The sequence below is a fragment of the Lagopus muta genome, chromosome 14 (genome assembly GCF_023343835.1).
Source record: "Lagopus muta isolate bLagMut1 chromosome 14, bLagMut1 primary, whole genome shotgun sequence".
In the NCBI taxonomy this organism is placed as follows: Eukaryota; Metazoa; Chordata; class Aves; order Galliformes; family Phasianidae; genus Lagopus; species Lagopus muta.
In genome coordinates, this window is record NC_064446.1 from 7,865,112 (window position 1) to 7,888,160 (window position 23,049).

The window sequence follows — 23,049 nt, forward strand, 5'->3', positions numbered from 1 at the left end:
AAATGTTTATAGTCTCCCTATCAGAGTTCAGTTCTGCACTGAACACCTTTTTAATGGACAGAGTTAAAGGAACAGAAACCTGTGGCTTGCTTGCATGCTTCCATCTTAAACTCATGTGTTGCTGGCCTCCATGCTGGTTTGTTGCGTGACAGACTGCACAAAACTAACTGCACAAAGAGAAGAGAATATATTAGCTTTCAGCCCTTGAAGTTCCATGATACATGACTCGAGGGGGTTCGTACTTTTTCAGATTTTCCAGCAGCATTTCAAACCTCTGCTGCGAATTTTAGACAGCTGTGGTGAACTTTCTCCTTTAAGAACTTATTTATATGCATCTTAGAAGCGATGGTGGGATGGTTTGAGAACTTCTGTTCAACAGGACTTATTAAAAAAGCCTAATCAACATCCATCCCAAGGATGTACATCTTCATAGGCCAGAGCATAGAGGTAGATGTTCCAGTCCTGTGAGAAGGGTGGCAGTGCACATCAGCTCTGGTCACAAACCATTTCAAGCCAGTGGAAGTTTCTCCCATCCACAAGTCCAGCTGGTTGCTGGGTGTTCCCAAAGCCTGCACACGTTTGGATGCCTTCTGCAGGAACCTTGCTCAGAAGTTTCCCTGACTAATCATAGATTGAACATCTAGGAGACGTTTTGGTGAGCACAGGACTAAAAGCTTCTCCCACAAAAGCGTAAGCTAAACATGCATTGTATTAGAAAGATTAAGCCTGATCTGTTTTTTTATTTAAGCCTAGAACATTCAATTTTCTACTGCACAAACTCTATATAAATTTACATTTACAATTCAAATTTCTATCAGGAAGGGGAAATAATATTTTTTTTCCTGAAGGCTTTTCTTCTAGCTTTTAAGTGGATGCTGTAAAGTTCCAGGATCTACTGACTGATTACTTTATCTTTTGCAACTTATTAGCATAGAAACTATGTAAGGCTTTGAAATACATGGTTTTAATTATTTCTGGGCTAGTACTAAATATCCTTATTATTTCTCTAATTACACTATTAATAACTCTCATAGTTTTAAAGGTACTCATCATTTCTTAACCTGACAATCTTAAAGCCCTTATTTAGAAGATAAATGAAACTGAATTTTCATCTCCATTTTTCTAACTAAAATCACAGCTTCTCTCTGTTGTGGGAGCAAAGAATATCTGAAGAATGTAACCTGGCTCCACCCTAACACAGCACCAGCAGAAGTGGAAAACCTTGTTTAAAAAACAGCTTCCTAGAGCAGAGCTATCTGGGGCCTGAGGAAGGCTAGTGGGTTTGAAGCCCCTCCAAGGCTACAAACCATTACCTGGTATGTAATAACAGCAAGAAGGATTCACCAGTCTACAGTCCCTCTCTTTTCCCCATTCTTTTCCCCATTCCACTGTAGGTGCTAGAAATCATCATATGCCAAGGCTCCTGAATTTTTAGCAACCTGGGTTGGAAATACTGTAGTCCCACTTATTACAACATGACTTCAGCAAAACTAGCATTCACAGAAGTTACATGAGCTCGTTTCATATCACAAAACAACCTGTGAAGTCATTTCAGAAATTTCCTTTGACTTTCAGAAGTTAAAGGATGCTTCAGTGGTTCATTTGTGAAACATCTTTGCTTTCCAAATAGGCCTTGTATGACCTCATTCACTAAGTCATAGGGGGTGCTGAAGCTTGTATTACATGACTTAAAATCTTTTCACAACCTCCAGGAACCTGGAATTTTCTGACAGATGATTAATGATGTAAGAGGATGCTTAGGTTGTGACCGTGTACTGAGTCTTACTGCCAGTTCCTGGAAGCCCTTACAAGATAGGGCCACATACTCAGTCTGAGCCTCTCAGCTTTAGCATAGAATTAATATATCCATATTAATAATCACAGAGCAAAACAGCAAATTGTCATAACTCTCCTTCTCTTCAAGGCTTATCTCTAAGTTACCTATGTCCACCTTTCCCTTCCAAAGAGCAGTAAAAGCTTATGAGGTAACTATTTCTCACAATGATTATGTTTTGTACTGACACATAGCTCTTGGAGAATTTATGCGTATGTTATATATATCGCATACATGCAGGGACGTGCAGTTTGCCAGCAGTTGTAGGGCAGTTATTAGCACAAGTGCCAAGGCTGAACTACATTCCCTCTTTAAGAAGAGCTTAGAAACCTCCTCATGAAATGCCATGCAAGCAGCCACAGTCAATGGAAGTAGTACCAAGAGTAACTCGTCTCCTTTGCTCTACTCTCATTCCATGATAGCAGCATGGTATCCAAGCAGTGTGCATGCATATAGCACACACAGTTTTCCCCAGAGGAGGAAGCATGTGCAGCTTAGGAGGGAAAGAAGGAGGGTTTGTTTGTTCTTTGTAGACACGTTGCAGGCAGGAGCGGAAGGCAGTGAAGTTTGCTGACTTCCTGGAACATTTCATTCAGAACTCTTGGGCCATCTCTGTAGAAAGACCTGTTTTCCTTCTTCCCTTTCTTAAAAAGATGTGTAACTTTACATCTAGCTTTCTTAGTATTAAGAAGAATGAATGCCTTTTAACCACTATCATCCCCTTGGCACTCCAGGTACTGGTTTAGCTTTTCTGGTGCAACGGGAAAAGGACCCTGTGAATCAGGGCCTGCGTAGTACTGGAAATGCTGTCAGTTTTTGCAAAATACTCCAAAAGCATAGAGTGGCTCAAGGTGTCTTTCATGGCCTTGGACTATTTTTCCTTTCCCCCCAAAACAGGAAGGAATGAGCAGGACTATTTTCCTCTGCCCTTCCCTCTACCAGGGCTGCAGATCACTCAGCTTGGCCTATGCTTGCTGATGCAAAAGCAGCAGTGCCTCAGCTCATGGTTCACATGCAGCCTGTTCTTCATAAGGCCCTTTGATAGTGCATGTGGTCATGGGGCCATGAACTCATATTAAATTAAAGCAGAATAACTTCTGGTGCTGCCTACAGCTCATTATTTTTTTCATGTTGTTCCCTTTGAGACATTAAAGATTGATTTGCAAAATCACAGCGCCAAAATGAATTGTTAGGGCTGCAGAAGCATAAGATGAATCGTAAGCTGTCCTTCAAATAATGTGCTGTTAAGTGGAAGGTGAGTAGTTAAAAATAGAATATTCCCAATAATTCCACAAAAAGAAATAAAACAGAATGAACCCCAAAATATAAAATATCTGGAAGGCATTGTTATAACCAATTTCTTTCTCTCTCTGAGGCACGCTTAACCTTTGCAGTTCTTTTCTACTGTCTGTTTTACTTCTAGTCACTCACTGAATGCTTAATCTTAAGTATGTGATAAGAACATGACATCTCTTGCTGTACAAAACCAACTCTTAGCACAAGGTAGGTTCCTACCTATCAGCAAATACCTGCTGTAATGATATCTAATGAAATAGAAGTATTTCACATGAGCAAATCAAGTAATGTCTGAAAAGAAGTTAATGATTTTAAATGATCAATATAATTCCAAAACCATCGTGTTACTGTTTGTCATCTTTTCAATGTCATGATCTTGCTATATTATCCACTTTATCCTTCTTCTGGATTGCGCTATATTGAATAATAATTAGCTCTAATCAGAAGTTTGAGTAGCTACGTAAGAGTGATAATGACCAGTTAATTAGATCAAGATCTCATAATAATACTGTGCAATTTCTACACCGGAGGTAGCGGATGACTGACCAGTTTGGAGCATGAATGAGGCAAACATCATCTAAGGAAAAATACCCATACTCATCACGTGGTTAATTTTTAGAGTCCTGAGTTGAGCAGGGGTTGGATGCAGTGATTCTTGTGGGTCCCTTCCAATTCTGAATATCCTGTGATTCTGTGATCTCGGATATTTGATCTAGGTGTATCATAGTGCAAATGAACCACTGTTGTATAAAGCCTAGATTCCAATTTATTTTTTCAGTAGAGACGGAATATATTTTCCTCCTCTCTTATTTCATGTTTCTATGAGGGTTTGATCTTGGTCCAGTGACTGGTTACATGTAGTAGCACTGATTGTTAACATTAGATAGTATTTCCTGATGAAGTCACATAATTTACTGTTTAATGAATGGTATGTAAAGAACTGAATTCCCTTCTCACTGCTATGTTAATAATTAATAATGAAACTTGAGTTAATGAAACAAACTGACATCCATGCAAAACTAGCCAGCTGCTGAAGGAAATTCCATGAGAGGAATCATACTGATGGTACAATTTATATAAGTCTGCCTTTTATTAATGTAACATATATTTCCTCCTGGATTGTGATGAAATGCACCATTCCACAAAGCAAAAATCATTTGTCCTTCAAAAGAAAAGAAAACCATTTTCAGAAAGGCCATTTATTCCAAAAAAGAGTCTTTCCATCACATTATAGAAAATCAAACATAGAGTTTCCACTCTTCGATAGAGTTTCTCTCTTTCAGTGTCATAGAGAAGTAGGATAAAATGGTGAGAGATGCTGCTGTCCTCCAAATTTCCCCATAAGAATATATGAGCTCATCATGGAAAACCAGACTGTCATCAAAAAACATTTTCACAATCTCTGTGTTTTGATATTTAAAAAGTCCACTCTGATGGACTGCAACAAAATATCCTGTCAATGGAAGTTCCACAGATGTGTCTGTGCTCCACAGATCCCATCTAGGATTCGTGACATAAAGTTTGGATACCACATTACTCCATTTGTCCTGTAGCAATAACTGAGCAAAGGCAGTCATGTGGGCTGGAGTCATACATGTGGGCAGAACATATACTCTGAGCATATGTACTTCTTTACCTTCATCACTAACTATCCATGCTTCAGAATGTAGCAGGCATTTAAAGACTGTCACCAGGCTGTAGTGATGCAGCAGTCAAAAAAGAAAAGCCATAGTCGATATAAGCAAATGGGCAAGTTAATATGGGTTGAGAAGGAACTAGGCAACATGTACGTGAGGTTATTTGTGCACATATTTATCTGCTCAGTGACTGACTCTCAAGTTATCCCAGTCAGTGCTGGCCTGCATCAAACTTGAGTGCTATCATAAAAGGAAGTTTTGGAGATGGTATTAGATGGAAAGAAATTGTTGCCTAACCTTGACAGAGCCTGGAGTCGTTCTCATTTATGATAGCTGCCCTGAGCACATCATGGAAGCTGCATTTAGAACAGGATGAGACTGCGGGGGAAACAGGCTTCACTTTTCACCTCTCAGGCCTGGCTCCTGAATGCTAATGCACAAAAAGCACACTCCATGTTCATCCTGTTGTCTTGGTCTCCTGAGTGTCTGCTGTGGGAGAGGCTTCAGAGCACAGTGAGGCTTCCTCTCTGCCGTTGTTACAGGGTTTCCTCTGGAAGGATCAGCAGATGAATGGGAATGTGATGCACAGTCCACTCTTATTCTGACAGGTACCTCAAGAATAGTCATTGTACAATTTTGTCTCCTGTAACAGTTTGAATACCCTTCACTTGTTTTTGCCCAACTGCTTCTGTCACATCTTTTTCAACTTGATTCCTCAGACTGCCATTTTCTCCTTCTGAACAGCTGAAACAAGTGTCTGCATGGATCCCCTTTGCCAAAATGGTGTCAGTAACAACAGCTGTTAAGAGCGAGAATATAAACAGCATATGGGAATGGAGAACCCAAAGCTGGATGAAAATACAGTTGTCCTAGATGGCCATTTAAGAGACGAAGACAAGAATCAGCTAGATTAATATCCAGGTAATTACAAAGAGACTTTGAAAAGAAGAAATCAGCTCAAAAAGAAATGTGAAGTAATTAAAAATCTGAGATATTGGCAACAGAGATCATGGAATGAAAGCAGAAGATCAACTGACCTGGCTCAGTGCTGCCCCAAGTAACTGCACTGGGATCATAACCTCTGCCAAGGCCTGACAAAGCATCCTCTCCTTCAGGGACCGTGAGCAGCCTACCTGCCAGCTAGTGGAGTGCTGGTATAAGAGATAACACACAGGGACAAACATTTTGGGAATGCTTTTGTGACACCATGAGTTGCTTCCTCACCAATGTGTGTCTTAGCAGATTGTAGCAAGCAACACAGACACTAAGATCGAGAGAACCCAGGAGATAAGGATGCAAACATGTGCTCCCAAAGATGTTACATGTTTGTAACCCACTCTTCCTTCCAGTGTGTGTATGTGTGTGTAATCATGTGTACATGGAGGGGAATGAGGAGGTAGAGCTTTTTGAGACAAGTTTTGGAAGGGTGGAAGTGTGTAGGATTAAACAACATCCTTGCAGTGTCTAGTACTCTGGCATATGTTGTAGTATCAATATGATCTTGAATATATGGTTCATTGGTTCATTGGTTGCTGGCCAATTCTGCTCCAAGAATAAATCAATAAACAGCTGTGATGCACATTCAGGACAGTCTATGTGAATGGAGCAAGCCTGGCTGAGAAAGTGGCGGTTGTATCCTGTCAGGAAAGAAAAGTTGAGGCTGAGATTTGTGTAACAGGTGAGAGGCATTGGGCTCAGCAGGGAAGTTGTGAGGCCCATCAGAGTGTACCACTGCAATGCTGTAGTTATGTGCTTTGTCAGATGACAGGGAGTTCATGTTCTTCTGCCAAAGGTGTATGTGATCCCTCAGAGTTTCTGTGAAGAGTATAACTAAGGAGAGGGAAGGATTCCACCAGCATCATTGTGTGAAGCTTCTGGCACAGTTAATACAAAGTCCTGAAACTACCCTCTCTGAATGAGAGCTTGCCACTGTCCACGCTATTTTGCTTTCCAGCTGTGTGACAATGAGCAGAAACTAAAGTATTCAAGTTGAATTTCAATCCATTGTTGTGTTTTTATAAGCAGTGTATTTCTTCTTGTCTATAACTTGTTAGTCATTTAGGTTTGGCACTGGTCTGGAAGAACAACTCGGTTTTGGTTGGTCTGACAAATAAAGTGAACTGTTTTGTTGTTGTTTTTTTATTTCACAAATAAAAAATAAAACATTTTCCTCATTTTCAAAGAAGCTGTTATGTGTAGGGCTTTTCTTGTGCTTAATGTGTATCTAAGAGGAATTATCCATTTACAAAGAAAAAAAAAGATTTTATTTAAAAATTGCCAACCTTAAAAATCGTGTCAATGGCAATTTCAGGTTTTTCTCTCTCAGCTACAACTATTCATTTATATTTTGGTTGACCTAAGTCTCTGCTTTTAGAATAACTACAATTCTGAAGCAGCGATTGACAATCGGTGTTCCCTACCTCTGGTGCTGACCGAAGTGGTAGCTGGAATTGTAATTCATGTGATGATCTCTTTAGTGTTTGCCAGGTAGTAAAAGATGTAGTTTATCTAACTTTCTCTTTCACTCTTCATAGTATTTTTCCCATCAGACAGTTTTGGAAGTTTATTTAGTGTGTATTTACTCTTCCCCAGATGATGAGACGAGACAGAAAATCAAGTAGGAAAGGAAACGCCTCTGGCATGCCATAAAGGTCACTGTAACAATCTCATAATCTCATTTCCTCTTTAAAGTTTACCTGGGAGTCCCAAACTTTTTTTTCATGGCTTAGCTCTGCCACTATGTAAAAAAGGAACTCGAGCCCCATGTTGCAATCCTGTGGTATTGCGGTGAAACGGAGCATCCCTTTCAGAGTTTACAAGTGTTTATAAGGCGGCCGGCGCTCTGCTTCCTTCAGATCACAGCACCAACCTGTCCAGCAACTTCGGCACCCGGCAGCACAGGAAAAGGTACGAATTCCTTTCTTCTCTACCAGCAGGGCTGCACAAGTCTGGCAGCTGCTGACTGCACAGGAGACTACCGGCAGCTCTACAAAATCAGTTCTTTGAGTGTCCTTACGTACTTCTCAGGCTGTTTTTCTCATAGCGGTATTTGTATGTTTACGAGCCTGAAGTAAAAGGCACATTGTGTGCATGTGCATAGCTAGCAGAATTGTCACCTAACTACCAGAATAGCTAGCGTTATAATGATCTTTTGTAGGTTGCCGTATTCACGTTACTGGGCTGTGTGCTTAGATAAATATATATTTATGATTAAACTGATGTTTTTTTAAAAAAGAAATACATCACCCTTGAGCCGGCCCTGCCCTGAGCTGGGACCTGCAGAGTTGCTGTCTGACACGAACCTCCTGTGATGCTCCGTGAAGGAATCTATGCTGATTTGCGGCAGCTTACGCCCTGGATCTCACGGAGCACATGGAGCTGGCATGCCATTCTCACCTATGAAGTGCTCAGGCATCTGCACTGATTAATGATATCCAGAAACAGTCTGTTTATGATTAATTTTTCAAGACAATTGTGAGTTGGAAAGAGGTGGATAAATTCTCCGTGAAAGTTTTTAACTTTTTCATTGGAAACCCAAATTGTGAAGCTTCTTCCTAAAATTGGACAAAACTTTTTTATTTGAAAGCTCTAAATTTTGATGGTGATATTGAAAAGAAAGCTCTTTGTATTCCCTTCTCCTCTCTCCAAGTTTTTAATCAATACTTCAGGCATCAGCTTAATGAAGCACAGTGATGAATGCCATGTGGCTGTGAGAGAAGTGAGTATCTTTGAGAAAGAGACAAAACGTAGCTTTCATTCACAAATTACAGATTATCCTGTCCACAGTAGGAAATCAGGAGCTAGAAGTTTTTGCCTTCTAACAAAGCCATACTGCTATATTTTGAATTTAGGACAAAGTATTTTATATGAGATTCAGAGAATATTGTATTATGTATATGTATTAAGCATATCTACTATTATACTATAATACATATTGAATATGCATTTATATGGGGGGTATGTGAGGAGTCAGGAGCAGCTGCTGCCCCCCCTTCCCCTCCTCTTTATCTAGTGAGGATGTATCAAGCTGTAGTCTATTATGTAGTATGAATTTCATCTATGTAATTTTATGTAGTGTGAGTTTTTATATAGGACTACTGACACATTTAAAAGCTTTGTAGGACTGGAATTTATGTTCATTGATCCTTTGCTTCAGTGCCTTATTCCGTAAGAAACCTCATTAGCATCAGTAGAGGTTCTCTTGCTCAAGGAATATTTGACTCAGGGATCTGGGAATGCTTCTGAGCCTTTGACCAGATAAAGATCACATATTAGACCTAGTGCCAGGTCTAGTTCTTCATCTGGTTCACTTGACCAGATAAAGGTTAAGACCTATGCACACAGTTGCTTCCAAGTGCCATGGTTTCTTCTCTCATACTGGTTTGCGATATGAATAACTAGAAGATCAACATCTTGCCTCGAATTGCAGTGCATGCCTGCATGTAGTATAAGAATTATTAGAATGGGAGGATGTTTCTTAGTTCACTGGAACTGAATCTGTCATCTTATCCAGCAGCTGAGCTCAATTTCAGTACACACTCAGCAATCCTAAATGAAGTAATGTATTTTTTACCTACAGATGTCTCACCTGCTATTTGCCTTACTTTCATTACTTTCCTTTGCTGCCCTTTTGGAAGCACAGTGGAAACTTAGAGAGAATGGTAAGAAATCTGTTTGTCAAAGTCTTGAGAATATACTTCTTTATCTTTATGTTTGAACTCTAAGAAATTGACTTTGTCTGTCCTTCAAAAATCCATCAGTAGTTTGCTAAGTCTCCAAGCTTCCTGGAGTTGCACGTTTCAAGCATTTGACATGGATTTCTTGGTGTTTTTTCTCTGTGGTAAAGTCTTGAATCTGTCATTTTGCTAATGCAATGTCCTGGTGTAAATGTTTTATGGCTCACTGGATCTCTGGTTCCCTGTGGTGCTTGCTGTGGTGTCGGCACCATGAGAGACAAATTTTTGCCCCTTCTTGTATATAGAAAGTCTTGGACAGCCCTAAACATAACTGGGAAGCCTCTGACAGTGGTACTATACCTGAGCAGCAGCAGTTGAATTTGAGAACTGTGGACACACAGAAGTGTAGGTGAAGTCAGCCAACCTGACTACTACTTCACCTCCTACATGAAACCATAGCAAACAGACAAGATAATGTTCTTTTAATGGAATATTTCCAAAACATTTTGTTAGGTGGTGTGTCTGGTAATTTGGAAAGACCAGTAGGGCACTGCAGCGCTACAAGGTGGCATTTAGAAGACTGCGTGCCCCTGTTGTAGTCCACTTACGTCTGCTGTAACTCAGAGGTCTTCTGTCTCTCACTAATTGCTCCCTTTAGACCAGAGTGATAGGAGTACAGATTGATCCCTCCAGACAATGGAAAACATTAGCTGCGGACAAATGCAAATCACTTACCTAGAGCTGCCCTCCTTCCCACTCAAAGACTCACTCAGAGACCTTTAACACTGAGGAGGTCCTGTCACAGAGCCAAACACCACAGCACTGAGGGCTGTACATGGCATTCTGTGAGCGAAAGCCTAGGGCCATGATTATCCAGATTCAGCGTGTCCTGGCATCCTCATCTTTAAAAGAAAGGTTCCTGCCTACTTCCCATAGTTAAGAACCACTGTAAGATTTTCTGGGAACAGAGGAAAAAAACATTTTATCCAATTAAAATGTCATCCCTGTTGGTCGGTGGGTTCTAGGTGCTTTGTAAGCTTAATATAAAGTCCTTGTAGTGAAGATGTCCAGATGACTGAAGAAAGAGATTTGGTAGCGGTCTTTCTAGAAAGCAGAGCTGGAAAAATGTCTCAGTTCAGCCTTCCTGCTGTTCATTCTGGTTGGTGCTAACATGTCTTTCTCTGCAATATCTGAAGTGTATGTCATAGAATCTGAGTGGAACGACGAGACACCAGCTAAAAAAGTGAAGCTCACCTGTAACACATCTGATGAAACGCTGCCAGTTTACTGGAAAAAGGGAACAGAACTGAAAGGAACTGGAAAGACTCTGATCGTCGAAGTGAAGGAGTTCCCAGATGCTGGCAACTACACCTGTCTGTCAGCTAAGACACACGAGATTATCAGCTACAGTTTCTTCCTCATAACTAAAGTAGACTCCAATAGACAAATGATACGATCAATTCTGAAAAGCTATAAAGGTACAGTCAAAGCAAGACGTGACGTATTGTGGTCAGTTTTGTGCGTTGCACTTTTGTGAAGACTAGAGGGAGCTCTGCAGAAATGTTTGAGAAATGTACACCTGGACATCAGCCGTCTCCAAACACTCCAACAGTGAAAGAGAGATGATGACTGTGTGTGTGTGGTGCGACTGATGAGCAGAACAGGAATCTGTTGAGGGATTAATTTTGGGCCCTTTAGATTTGTAGGATGGAGTGATGATAGGAACAATTGGACTGGTACAGAAAACAAGGGATACTATCAGTACTACAGCACTGCTTTTCTGGTAGGGAAAGTAGTGACTTGTTTTGCCTCCATCTCGCAGACGCAGCACTCAGGAGAGTGCTCTGCCTCTAAGTAATGTATCCTTGCAAAGCCAGGGTTGTAAGATTTGTCAGAACCAGGGATTGATCAAGATTTTAAGTACTGCCATTTGAGCTTCTCCATTCATGATTAATTCACTGGGACAAATCTGTGATTTTTTGCATTTTTGCAATGCAACTTACTCAGCTTGCAGTCCCTCACTATGGAACATAGGAACACAGGAACTTCCAAGGCTGGAAGGTTTTCCAGCTGAATAGGTACTCTCTTTCTCTACAAAAAGGACCAATGGATTTGTCTAAATAAGCCCCTTACTGACAGGTTCTGCAGCACGTTGGGTATGTTCTAGCTCTGCCAACTGCTGTGTAGATATGGTTAATGTGGTCTTGTATACGCCAGCTTTTAGTCTCCAGCTGTTCTTACATGGCTTTTTCAGTAGAGGTAGCTGCCCAATGGGCAGCAGGAAATTGTGGTCTGCCTGCATACCCACCTGCCAGAGGAGATCGGAATTTATTGAACCACTGTTTTCTCCCTGTTTGGATCAGTTCATCCAAAAAAGTAAATAAATCGCATTTTCTTTCTTTGTCCATCTAGAGCCGAGCAAGACGTTCTTAAAATGTGAGGCGAAGAACTACTCTGGAATTTTCACATGTTCATGGATGACAGAAAATGAGAGTCCAAGCATGAAGTTCACAATCAGGAGCCTAAAAGGGTAAAAGCTTGTACTTTCCTTAAACACTTCATAGTACAGCCAGAAGAGCCCTTGGTGTCTGTGTAGGAGATGCTGCACTGTGAGCTCCTGAGGGCGCACGGAAGGGGAGGAAACCTGCTTTCAGAATCTGAACATCTGCAAAATATTTTGAGCGTTCGCTGGAATTGGTTTTAATAAAAGCATGGAAGTCACTCTGAAATTAATACTGATTTGAAAATGGAACAACCCCCACCAGACTGTTACAGCTGCTACACTTAAGCAATAGCAAAAGCAGCAGTTCGTGCAGGGAAGAGAGAGGAAGTTGAGCCAAAAGCAGAAACAATCGTAGCACTGAGTCTCATCAGATCCAGTGGAATTGAAGGAGTGGGAGGCTGCACCCACGACAAAAGCCACACGTCCATGGCCAAGTCTCTGTTGAGGAACACTGCAGAAACCTGCAAGGGAAATGTGTGAGGGGAACCTTGGGGGAATTTCCTACCTCCCACCACTCTTGAGGGTTTCTCCAAAACATGGAGTGCCTGGGCAAAGGTCATTTGAGTTTGTTAGAGAGGAAAAAACTGCAAAATGTTTTATTTTGTTGAATGTAAATGTAGACGCAGACTCTTGTCGTCTATTATAGGTTGCATCTTTTTGTTAGTTCCCAACTGAATGGTTTAACCATGCCTCACTTGTTCCAGCGAGGTTTTGGAAAGGACTGAGGAACAAAGTTAGATACCACAGCTTGGCATGGAGCAGAGGTGTTTAGAAATGAACTTATCCCATTTTATATTTAAACACAAATTTCTTCTTCAACAGAAGAAAACAGAAAGTTGGGATGGACTTTTGTAATTTTATTAATATATAGTTACTAAATATATAAGAACACACTGAATTATTTCTGCTGTTCCTTACGTGCAGACATAGCGTGATACACACAAGACCAAACATTATCTTACCAATTACGTGATATAATTATGGCAACAAAATTCTGAGAACAAACCAGTATTTTGTTTTTCTGTTGTATTTTCAGCTCTCAAGGAGATGTAACCTGCAGCAGCCCTGTGGTTCACACTGAACAATCTGTGACTGAATACACTGTCCAGTGCCAGAAGGAAAACTACTGTCCATTTGCCGAAGAGCACCAGCCAACTGAAATGTTCCTGGAGGTCATTGATGAGGTGGAATATGAGAACTACACTAGCAGCTTCTTCATCAGAGATATCAGTGAGTAGATCAGAAATCACCATTAGTTCTTAGCCTTATTCTCGCTGCAGGCAGTGGAACTAGCAATGGTAACTGACCAAACCAAGCTTGGGAATCCCTGCTCTGTTCTACTGTAAATCTGAATTCTGCCCCCAGTTACAGGAACAGGGGGAAACGAATCATAGCAGCAGTCTGGAAGAAGATGAGGAAGTGAAGAAGCAACATATCCATAGCTTGTGACCTCCAAGCCTCTCTCTCCCACATCTGCCAGAAGTTTCTGTAACCTTCTCTTTTACATAGATGTGTTTTGGAAGGGGCATGTGGGGGAAGTCAGAGAACAGCCAATAACCCAGCAGGCTATTCTTTGAGAACTGCAGATTTACTCAGATTATGGTTAAGGCCAGGAATGCCTCACTCCTGATCCATTCTTACAGATGGACGAAAGCATGTTTTGCTAAGTGCCCTAGCAGTCAGCAGGAGGTGAAGATAACCATCTGTCTCTAACAAAGCCTCCTACAGCTCTCCAGGCAAAAAAAAAAACCCTGAAGGATCTTACCAAGAGAGGCTGTGGCGATGTTGTTAATTTTCCATGAGAAGCATACAGTGCAGTTCTTATGCATCATGCCAACTCCTGTCATAATTGAATAGAGGCTCCAGCAGCCGGTCATATAAAACTGCCAACAACAGTACACCAACGTGATCTTATGCTGCTAATGCCTATTAATGCATTCTATATTTTCTCTTGTAGTAAAGCCAGACCCTCCTCAATGTCAGTATGCAAGCACAAATGGAACAGTGACCTGGACATATCCCAGGACCTGGAGCACACCAAAGTCCTACTTCCCTTTGACTTTCAGGGTCAAAGTTGAAAGCACAAAGAAATACAGAAGCAAGGTAGAAATGCAACATTTGATGTGTGATTTTCCTGTTTTAACAGACAGTATAAATAAAAGCTTAGAGCATATGAATCGTAGACTAGAATTAAAATTAAAATGCTGCTGAGCCTCAAACGTAGAAAGGTTCTGTTTTGGAAGACAGTTAACTTCTCAGTTCTGTGAGCAGTAAGATTCAACCTAGGGTGGATGAAACCTGATGTAAGTTGGGAGATAAAATCACATCCAGTATTGCATGGCCAATGCTAGCGTGACAAAGCATCGACTAACTCATTAGTACACTTTGTGGGCCCTAATGTGGGAAAATCCCAATTTCCAAATCCATAGGTCTAGGATCTGCTGTGGTGAGTTCTTGTATGTCATTTGAACCTGGCTAGCTCAGACTTCATATGTGAATTGTCAAATAAGGCATCAATGACTCATTTAGTAGCATTTCGGTGGATACTGGTGAAGACTGAAATCTTTGCCTCTCATATTCCTGCTATTAGTTAATTGTCATCAATTGTTAAAGCTAATATTGCTAATCCATTTTAGCTTGAAATAATGAGATTATTTTGCTTCCGCTGTTAATGCTTGTGGGTACACTAAAGGGCACACAACAGCAGTAGAGTGATTTGTCTTGGTAGTCAAAGAAATCAGCAGCAGAAGTAGAAAGAAATACGTAGAGCAAGTGACCACAGTGCAGGTCCTTCACTGCTCTTCCATGGTCCAGAGTCAGAAAATTAACAAATGTGAACATTACAGTCTGAAATCCAGTTGAACCAAGGACACAAAAGGATATTTGTATGTGAAAAAAAATAAGCAAGCCTATACCAGCAGATGGGGCCATTGACCTAGTAATGATTCCTTGGTATTAGCAGGGCTGTATTATGCAATCCCATAGAGAAACTGTCAGGTCTACAGAGCACTTCTTGTATTAGCCAAAAGTCTTCAGAGAAAATCAGCAACTTCTGCCTTTTAGGGTTCCCTGTTTGAGGAAAAAGAGGGAAGAAGAGAGAGAGAGAGAAGAAAAAAAGATAAAAAAATGAGCCCTCTGTTTGAATGACAGTTGGAGCTTGGAGTTCAGATTGCTTTACATCATTAACTTCAATGGGAGTCACAGTTTGTTTCCACTGTGGCTAAGGTTCTTACAGCTGCTCATGACTTTGACATGGAACAACAGACTATCAGTGTTTCCTGCTGTTACATATGCTTGGTGCTGCCAGTCTGGCACTTTACTGCATGTTTGCTTGACCCTTACTGATGGAGCTGTGCCCTATTCACAGGTTTATGATGCTGATGAGCAGTCTATTCAGATTCCAAAGGCTGGGCCAAAAGACAAGATCTCTGTGCAGGCCAGGGATCGCTATTACAACTCATCCTGGAGTGAGTGGTCTGCACTTTGCAGGTAAGACTCCAAGAGCGTTCTGCTGGTGGAGCAGAGGGCCAAAATTGGACAAGTGCCCAGCCCTCATTGGTTGGAGCCAAATTCCCAATCCCTGGCTGACTGGGGAACTTCTGAGCCTGGCATTGTCTGCCTCTGAGTCCTTTAGAGAGATCAGTGGTGCTTCATGAGATCACTAAGACCAGCACAGCTTTATTAAGAAACTGACTAAAAATGCAGGTCTGAGGAAAACAAAGATAATTCTTATGTAATTGCCTTCCATTTATTTTACAGATAAGCACCAGGAGATTGGTGTAATGCTCCTCAAGAAAGCAAAGGATGGATGAAGACAAGCAAATATGCTAATTAGAAGAAAAATCTGCATGCGAGATTATTAAGAAGCCACGCTTTACTCCTTTTTTTTCCACAGTAGAATAGTATGATCCTGATTCTGACAGATCTTTTACATTCCCCAGGTTTGAGTAACACCACTAGCACACACCATGTTATATTAACATGTATGGTACAGTGATACATTCCTGTCAGCTATTATCGTTGGTTCCATGTGCTTTTGTATTGCATTTATTTATTGATCTATTTATTATTTACTTGATATGAATTGCAATGTCAGTCGATGGCAGCTGCCAGTCAGGATGTTTCATGTGTTAACTTATACAGAATGTAACTTATTGAAAGAACTATTTAATAATTATTTTATTGTTAAATTATGTAATTACATTCATATTTATTTATTTATTTATTTATTATTTATTTATTTGAACTATATCAGCACAGAAAGCCTTGGCTGCATGAGGCAGCTCTGTATCATACATCCAGGCTTATCTTCCTCTTCCAGTCTGGCAGTTAATATTTTAGAAGAAGGAACTGCAGACTCAGAGTCCTGGAAATGTTAACTGCTGCACATTTTCAGCTGTTTGTGGTCAACGCTGCACATCATAGGCAGCTGAAATTATTTAATAGTTCAACTGCTGTGTATCTGATATTTCAGAGAGCAATTGAGAACTGGTTTTATATGTGAATGTTAAGTGTGTAATTAAATTTAGAATTTTAGAATATGGATTTTCATAGAACATTTTGAAGATACTTCTTTAGTACTGCCAGAAGTGCTATTGTGTCTTCACAGAACCTTAGGAAAAGAATAAAATCCTAATTCTGAACTGCTTACAGTGTAAGTGCCCAGGTCTGGAAAAAAAAGCACAAGCATGTGTTGAAGCCCCTGCTTTTGTTTTTGTTTTTTTGTCAGTCCACCTAAGTTGTGGCTTTGAGGAGGACAGAAGCCCTTTAAGGGCTTGGGCCTTTATCCTTGATACAAGTTGTGACCATGCTTCCTTTTTCTTCCAGTTTTAGAAATGGGTGGTGATTTAAGTATTTAAACACTGAAACATAGGAAGTATCTGATATTTCAGAAAACCATTGCTAATCTAGCTACAAGCGTTGGTTGCTATTCTATTATTTAACTATTGCTATTTATTTATTACATTATTACTTATTGCTACTGCATATGATTCTTATTTCTGCTGTAAACACAACTTCATGACATGCTTGTTTTATAAAGGAGCTAATAAACACATCTGGAAAAACACTGATTTACCTGTGATCTTTGAAGATGAACAGTTAATATCACATTAATATTACCTTTCAAATGGAAAACTTTGTTCTACTTCTGAGGCAATGTCTGCAGAGAAGTGTTGTATCTTTTCCTATATGAATTGCCTAAAGGTACCAAATCAGTGTAGATTCGGTAGAAGTGTACAGGACAACACCAAAAGGTGATGTGTTAGCAGGCACTTCTGCAGGCTGACAAGTGATTGCATCTTATGCAGACTGAGGGTACATTGAAATTCCCTGTCCTTTGTGGTCAGAAGGCTTTTCACTGCAATCCAGCTGACATATATCTTGATGTCCTTGAGATTTCTCTCTAATACTGTTGCTACCGTGCTCAGAATTAGTGGGGCCTTCCTGTTCTTCAGATACCTGAAGCATTCTTGGTACCAATCACTGACGCCTCATTATTAACTTTGATTCGCTCTGGTTTTCGTTCAGACAAAAGAAAATATGAAAAGAAAAAAAAGAAAATAAGAAAAGAAATATGCCTTTCTGTGCTGTGATCTCGCCAGGTGAAAGAAGCTTCCCCTACAGGAAGCATTCCTGGCATAGATCACAAGGTGACCTGGAGCCCGTAGTGAGACAAACAATTGTCTAAGATTCTTCAGAAAACCAACAAAGCACAGCTTGGAACTGCCACTGCTTCTGCAGAAAGCCAGTTACGTTGGCTTTCTCTGGCTGCTCTCTGAAACCAAGCTGGCTTCAGTTCTTGGCTATCCATTCCCTGGAACCTGCTGCACATCTCTGAATGCCTGCTCTAGGACTTCTCAGGCAGTCTCCCATCTCAGAGAAGCTCAGTGATTTGTGTTAAATGGTGTTAATATCACACTACCCATTTTCGCTAGCATGGCTCTGTACACTGGAGATCATTTCCTAACACACTCCACCTGCTCAAGGAAATATCAGTTGATGTCAGTTCACCTTCATACTTCCCTTTCTTCATCCCTCTCCTCATTGAGATGCAAATAATCTCAAAAGCCTTCACTATACAATTCATTGGACTGTACAGTGCACAAAACCACCCCCCAAAAACTTCTTACTGTTGCAGAAAAAATCCTGATGGAAATAAGTTCATTCCTGAGGATCCCATGGTCCGACAGGACCACACGATCAGCCCTCTGCGAGACCCTGCTTTCTTGATGACCTGCCTTTCTCTGGGGATGAGCAGCTCCTCCTGCTTTCTACTCGTGCTCATCATTCAACACGAGACTTTAGATTTTACCTACCACACCTCAATAAATTTGCTCTGAACAGAGACTGACTAATTCCCTGCAGGGATTTTTGTGGGTGCTCCTCATCCTGAAGAATGTTTTACAAATAATTGGTGTACTTAATGAGGCACTAAGAGATTGCAGTAGGATCTTGCTATCCTCTATGTGCTTCGGTGATTAGGGGTGGGTAAGCAGGAGCATTTGCTGACATCAGAAGGAGAAACAACTTATATTTAATTAGGGGTTCTATGAGAAAATGCATGTGAAGATATCAGGTGCAAACGCTTCATTATACCCCTCCTTCCATGCTGACCTTCACCTTTTCTCTCTTTGTCAGTTGTATCTTCTATTGATGAAAAGTATGGTATTTTTAATGAAAGCAAAATCAATCTGTGTCCTCTCTCTCAACACTGCTGGAAGAAACTTTCACTCAAGTATTTCAGATTAAATTTCTGTCACATCAAAGTCAATTGAAGTGCAAAACATCTGGAAATTGCATCTTAAAATTCAAAACAAAAGGCAATATAATGTATAGTAAAGGCAGAAGGCATAAAGAAAAACAATAATGATCAGCTCTTTGCGAACTCTCGGTTTGTTAGATTTTATTTTTATTTTTATTTTTTGCTTTCTGAAATGATATATGAAATGTTCAGCTGGGATCTGTCCCAGCTTGATGACTGCAATTTTGCAGAAGGAATCATTTGTTATTTGTTAAGGTGTGGAAAATGGGAAACTCACTTTCCTTCAGGCAAATACCCAAGTGTTTTGGCACAGTTTAATGCTGTTACATCACTTGATTTTCATGCCTTCGATTGAGCAAGAATTTAATATCTTAATTGATTGCACATGGGCGGACAACCCTAACCACCCCCACACGAAAAAACTGGAGGAGTTTGTGAACTAGGTTATGTATAAACATGCAGTGGAATCACTAAGTCAGAATCCTCGCTCTTGACAATTTCAGTATCTACCCCAGCTTGTACATTCTTCCCAGATGTACGTGGCTGCATGAGTCCCTTTTTAGCTATTCCATGCATCATTGTTTTCAGCGCTGTTGATGTCAACCGGAGTAAGGCACTCCATCATATGAATGAGCATAAGTTACTGTACATCAATACCTTCTGGAATGCAGCCAGATAACATCCTCCCATGCAAAATAAAGCAGGCACTTAACTAATGACCTGCTGCAGCAGCATAGCTGGCATCACCTTTTGGCTCCATTTGAAGCTCTGAAAACAAAAGCAATATTTGAGTGACTGGGACACTTTATCACTCGCAGAAAAGCATGCACTAGATGTTTTGTCTTTATCAGATATAACAGGTCAATTAAAGCAAGTAAACATTTACTCAGTAAGTAATCACTTTTTGTTCTTTAAAATAACAACTTGGACAGGTGAGAGGTTGGGAGAAGACACGATACAGCCATAAAAGTAGAAAACTACCAGGGGCCCCTAGTAATATGCATATATTGAAAGCAGTAATTCCTAGTCGGAGTTTCCTAATCATCCATCTCTAGGAAGCAGAAATTACCAAATAGATCTGAAGTTGTGTTTTTCAGCCAATAAAATTCTGTTTCTCAGGTATCTAAAATCAATCCAACTTGCTACTCTATTTCGTGTCTGCTTTGTCGTGTCAAGAAATGCTACCTCATTAGGACAAATATAAGCAGCTGACTGCCAGCAACAGCTCAAATTCACCTTCAAGAATCACAGAGCCAACTTAGGTTGGAATGGAGCACTGGAGATCACCTGGTTCTACACATCTCTGCCCTACCACCAAACCATGGCCACCTCAGAACAGATCAGGTCTCCATAATCTCTTTGGGCAATCTATTCCAATGTTTGACTGCTCTCATTACGAAATTTGTTTTCTTCACATCTAATTGGAATTTCTCTTGCCGCAATTTGCAGTATTCTCTCTCTTCCTTTCATTGTGTGCCTCCAAGATGAGTTGGTCTTCTTTGTACCCCAACCCTGCAGAACAGCTGAAGACAACAGGATTCACCTTCTCACCTTTGCTAGAATTGCCCCAGTATTCCAGTGTCTTTTGTGTGCTGGAGAACCCAGACCTGCACACAGTCCTCCACATGCAGCCTTACAAGTGCTTAGCAGGGAAAAATAATGATTTATTTTGATGTGACAACGGCATCATTAGCAATACAGCCCAGTATGTGGGGTCAGATGACGTTGCTGTAGGGGCAAACCATTGACTCATGTTCAGCTTGTCTACCACAAGAACGACACCATATTCTCCCCTCAAGCTTCTGCTGAGCATTCTTGGAGGCAGCATGCTGACCTAGATGAACCTGTGGCCTGCCTGGGGATGACAGGTCTCAGGTTGTCAGACCAGCTCTGCTGAAAGACTACAAAGGCAAACAAGTGCCTGCAAGTTTGGACAGAAAAGTGCCCCAAATGAGGCATGTTTTCAGCTGACTGGTACGTATTTTCTCCAATTTGCTGAATATGAATTCTTCCCATTCTTGAAGTTCTGCACATGGATACTATGATATCTTGGTGACCTTTTAAATCAGACTTGTCATAAATGCTGTGTGACATTAATTTTACAGAATTCTGAGATTTTGAATCAGTGTATTACCTCGCTGCAGAAGGTGAAACAAAATATCTATTTCTATGTATGGCATTTTCCTCCTAAATCTTCCAGATAGATTTGATGTTTCAAAACACACAGAACTCCAGAACTCTGGCTGACTCCCTGCTGTGCCCACTTCCAGCATTCAGCCTCTCACACTCTACAGTACGTCACAGCTTCTCATCAGAACTGTCTCTCTCCCATCTCATCAGTGGTCTGGGAAAGCCCAACAGAGCGTCAGGTCTGCTGCTCAGAAAGTGAATGCCAACCTGATATGAAAACCCTAACCAGAATGCCTAAATGTTAACAGAAAGGAAAGGAAGGCTTTCACACCATGGATTTGCTACTGTAGGGCATAGAATAAGCATCAGAAATCTGATAGCAAGACAACTTTCAAATGCCAAGAAAATATTATTCAAAATCTGTCTCCCTCATCAGCCCCTCTTGTCTCCAAATGCCCTGTACTCCTTTCTCCACTAGGCCTCAGAAAATCTTCCTACATCAACTCAGAAGGCTGCAAACAGACATTTATACCCTTTTTCTAGAGCGATGTGATGGATACTAGAGTTGCATCAGTCAATATGCTCTGTAGCACAAAATGAGGTGAGGCAGCGTAACCGAAGCGGGGTGTTTCCTCATACCAGTGTCAAGGAAGCTGCATGTTCTGTCAAGCTGCAGTTTTGTAGTTTCAAGTTGCCCTTAAAGTCTTGTTTGCTAACAAACTCTTTGGACCAAAGATCAGGAGCATCTTCTGATTTGTTCTGGTTTTTTCTCTTGTTGCCTAGAGCAGGTAACAGCATTAATCAACATTTCCTGAGTACTTCTCATGAATTTCTTCATGTCCCAAGCCAGGCTTTTGGGCTTCCCAGAACCAGAATTGCACTGACAGACTCAAGTAGCTGAATCCAAGCAATATAAACCAGAGCTTGTCTTTCATGGACTGAACTCCATAGGAACACACCTAGATTTCCAAATTAAGAACAAAGGAAAACTTGTAATGAAATCACAGATGTAAAGGCATTAAAAAATCTACAGCCTCCAACTCAGTCCACATCCTCAGTTGTCCTTTTCTTCTCTTAAGTGAAAATGGAATCTGATGGCATCTTTTTTTCCGAGAAAATTAACCATTTTTTCATTACCTACTTTCTTTAAAGACAAGATCATCAGTATCCCTCTTACTCTGCAGAAAAGCGTGAGTTAGTGGGGTCCGAGGAAAAGCTGACCTCTGCAACCTCTTCTGTGAGGATATTTTGCTCCTCTGTCTTGCTGAAGCTAGCGTATTTAACAGTGCAAAAGCCCCAGGATATCTAGCAATGGAAGGAAGGTCATCACTGCAATATTGCGAATTGTAGCAATTGTGCAAGGATTGTTCATACTGTAAGAATTTTCACAGCTACATCACAAGTCATTAAAGAGAAGGCTATTCTAGCCAGATTTAAACAGAAATATGGGCTCAAAAGTGCACATAAGCACAGGCCTTATGAGGAGCGGCTGAATTAGCTGGGATTGGTCAGTCTGGAGAAGAGAAGACTCAGGACACCTTACTGCTCTCTACAGCTATTCTATGATTCTATGACTACCTGAAGGGAGGCTGTAGTGAGCTGGGGGTCGGCCTCTTCCCTTGTGTAACTGCTGATAGGACCAGAGGGAATGGCTTCAAACTGTGCCAGGGGAGATTCAGGCTGGATGTCAGGAAATACCACTTTTCTGAAAGAGTGGTCAGGCGCTGCAATGGGCTGCCCAGGGAGGTGGCGGAGTCACCGACCCTGGAGGTGTTCAAGGAACGGTTGGATTTTGTTGAGGGACGTGGTTTGGTGAGAACTGTTGGTGATGGGCGGATGGTTGGACGGGATGATCTTGTAGGTCTTTTCCAACCTTGGTGATTCTATGATTTCTTTGAACTTCATGAAAATGAATATTCAACTCCGAGATCTCCATTGTGTTGCTACCCCTTCTCTGTATTACAAAAGTTGATTCAGTCACCAACACACCGGTATGACGATTTGTTTAAAGAATGCTGCACATGACTGCCGTTGAGCTGGAACGGTCAACAAAGGAAAGGATGAGCGGGGAGAGGGACCTTCTGCACATCCCACAGCAGCAAACCAGGGAGCAACTCAGCTGGATGCGGAGACTCTGTGAACTCATCACTTCTCTTTGCAAGGCTATGTACTGCAGTATCTTTGCTCCTTTTTTTACTGATCCCCAGACT

The 23,049-nt window shown here is 41.0% G+C and overlaps 1 protein-coding gene across 3 annotated transcripts; it reads left to right on the forward strand.

Moving 5' to 3' along the window:
• The first annotated feature begins 5,016 nt into the window (after window positions 1-5,016).
• Window positions 5,017-15,838, forward strand: IL12B (interleukin 12B). Of its 3 annotated transcripts, XM_048961033.1 has the most exons (9): window positions 5,017-5,688; window positions 7,497-7,674; window positions 9,347-9,428; window positions 10,640-10,921; window positions 11,856-11,973; window positions 12,983-13,176; window positions 13,904-14,049; window positions 15,314-15,435; window positions 15,706-15,838. In XM_048961033.1, the coding sequence occupies exons 3-9, from the start codon at window positions 9,347-9,349 to the stop codon at window positions 15,707-15,709; spliced, it is 948 nt and encodes a 315-aa protein (XP_048816990.1). In that variant the 5' UTR covers window positions 5,017-5,688; window positions 7,497-7,674; the 3' UTR covers window positions 15,710-15,838. The 3 variants fall into 3 exon arrangements, with proteins under 3 accessions (XP_048816990.1, XP_048816988.1, XP_048816989.1); XM_048961031.1 differs by lacking the exon at window positions 5,017-5,688 and having other exon boundaries at window positions 7,007-7,674; XM_048961032.1 differs by lacking the exons at window positions 5,017-5,688; window positions 15,706-15,838 and having other exon boundaries at window positions 7,007-7,674; window positions 15,314-15,439.
• Window positions 15,839-23,049: the final 7,211 nt, after the last annotated feature.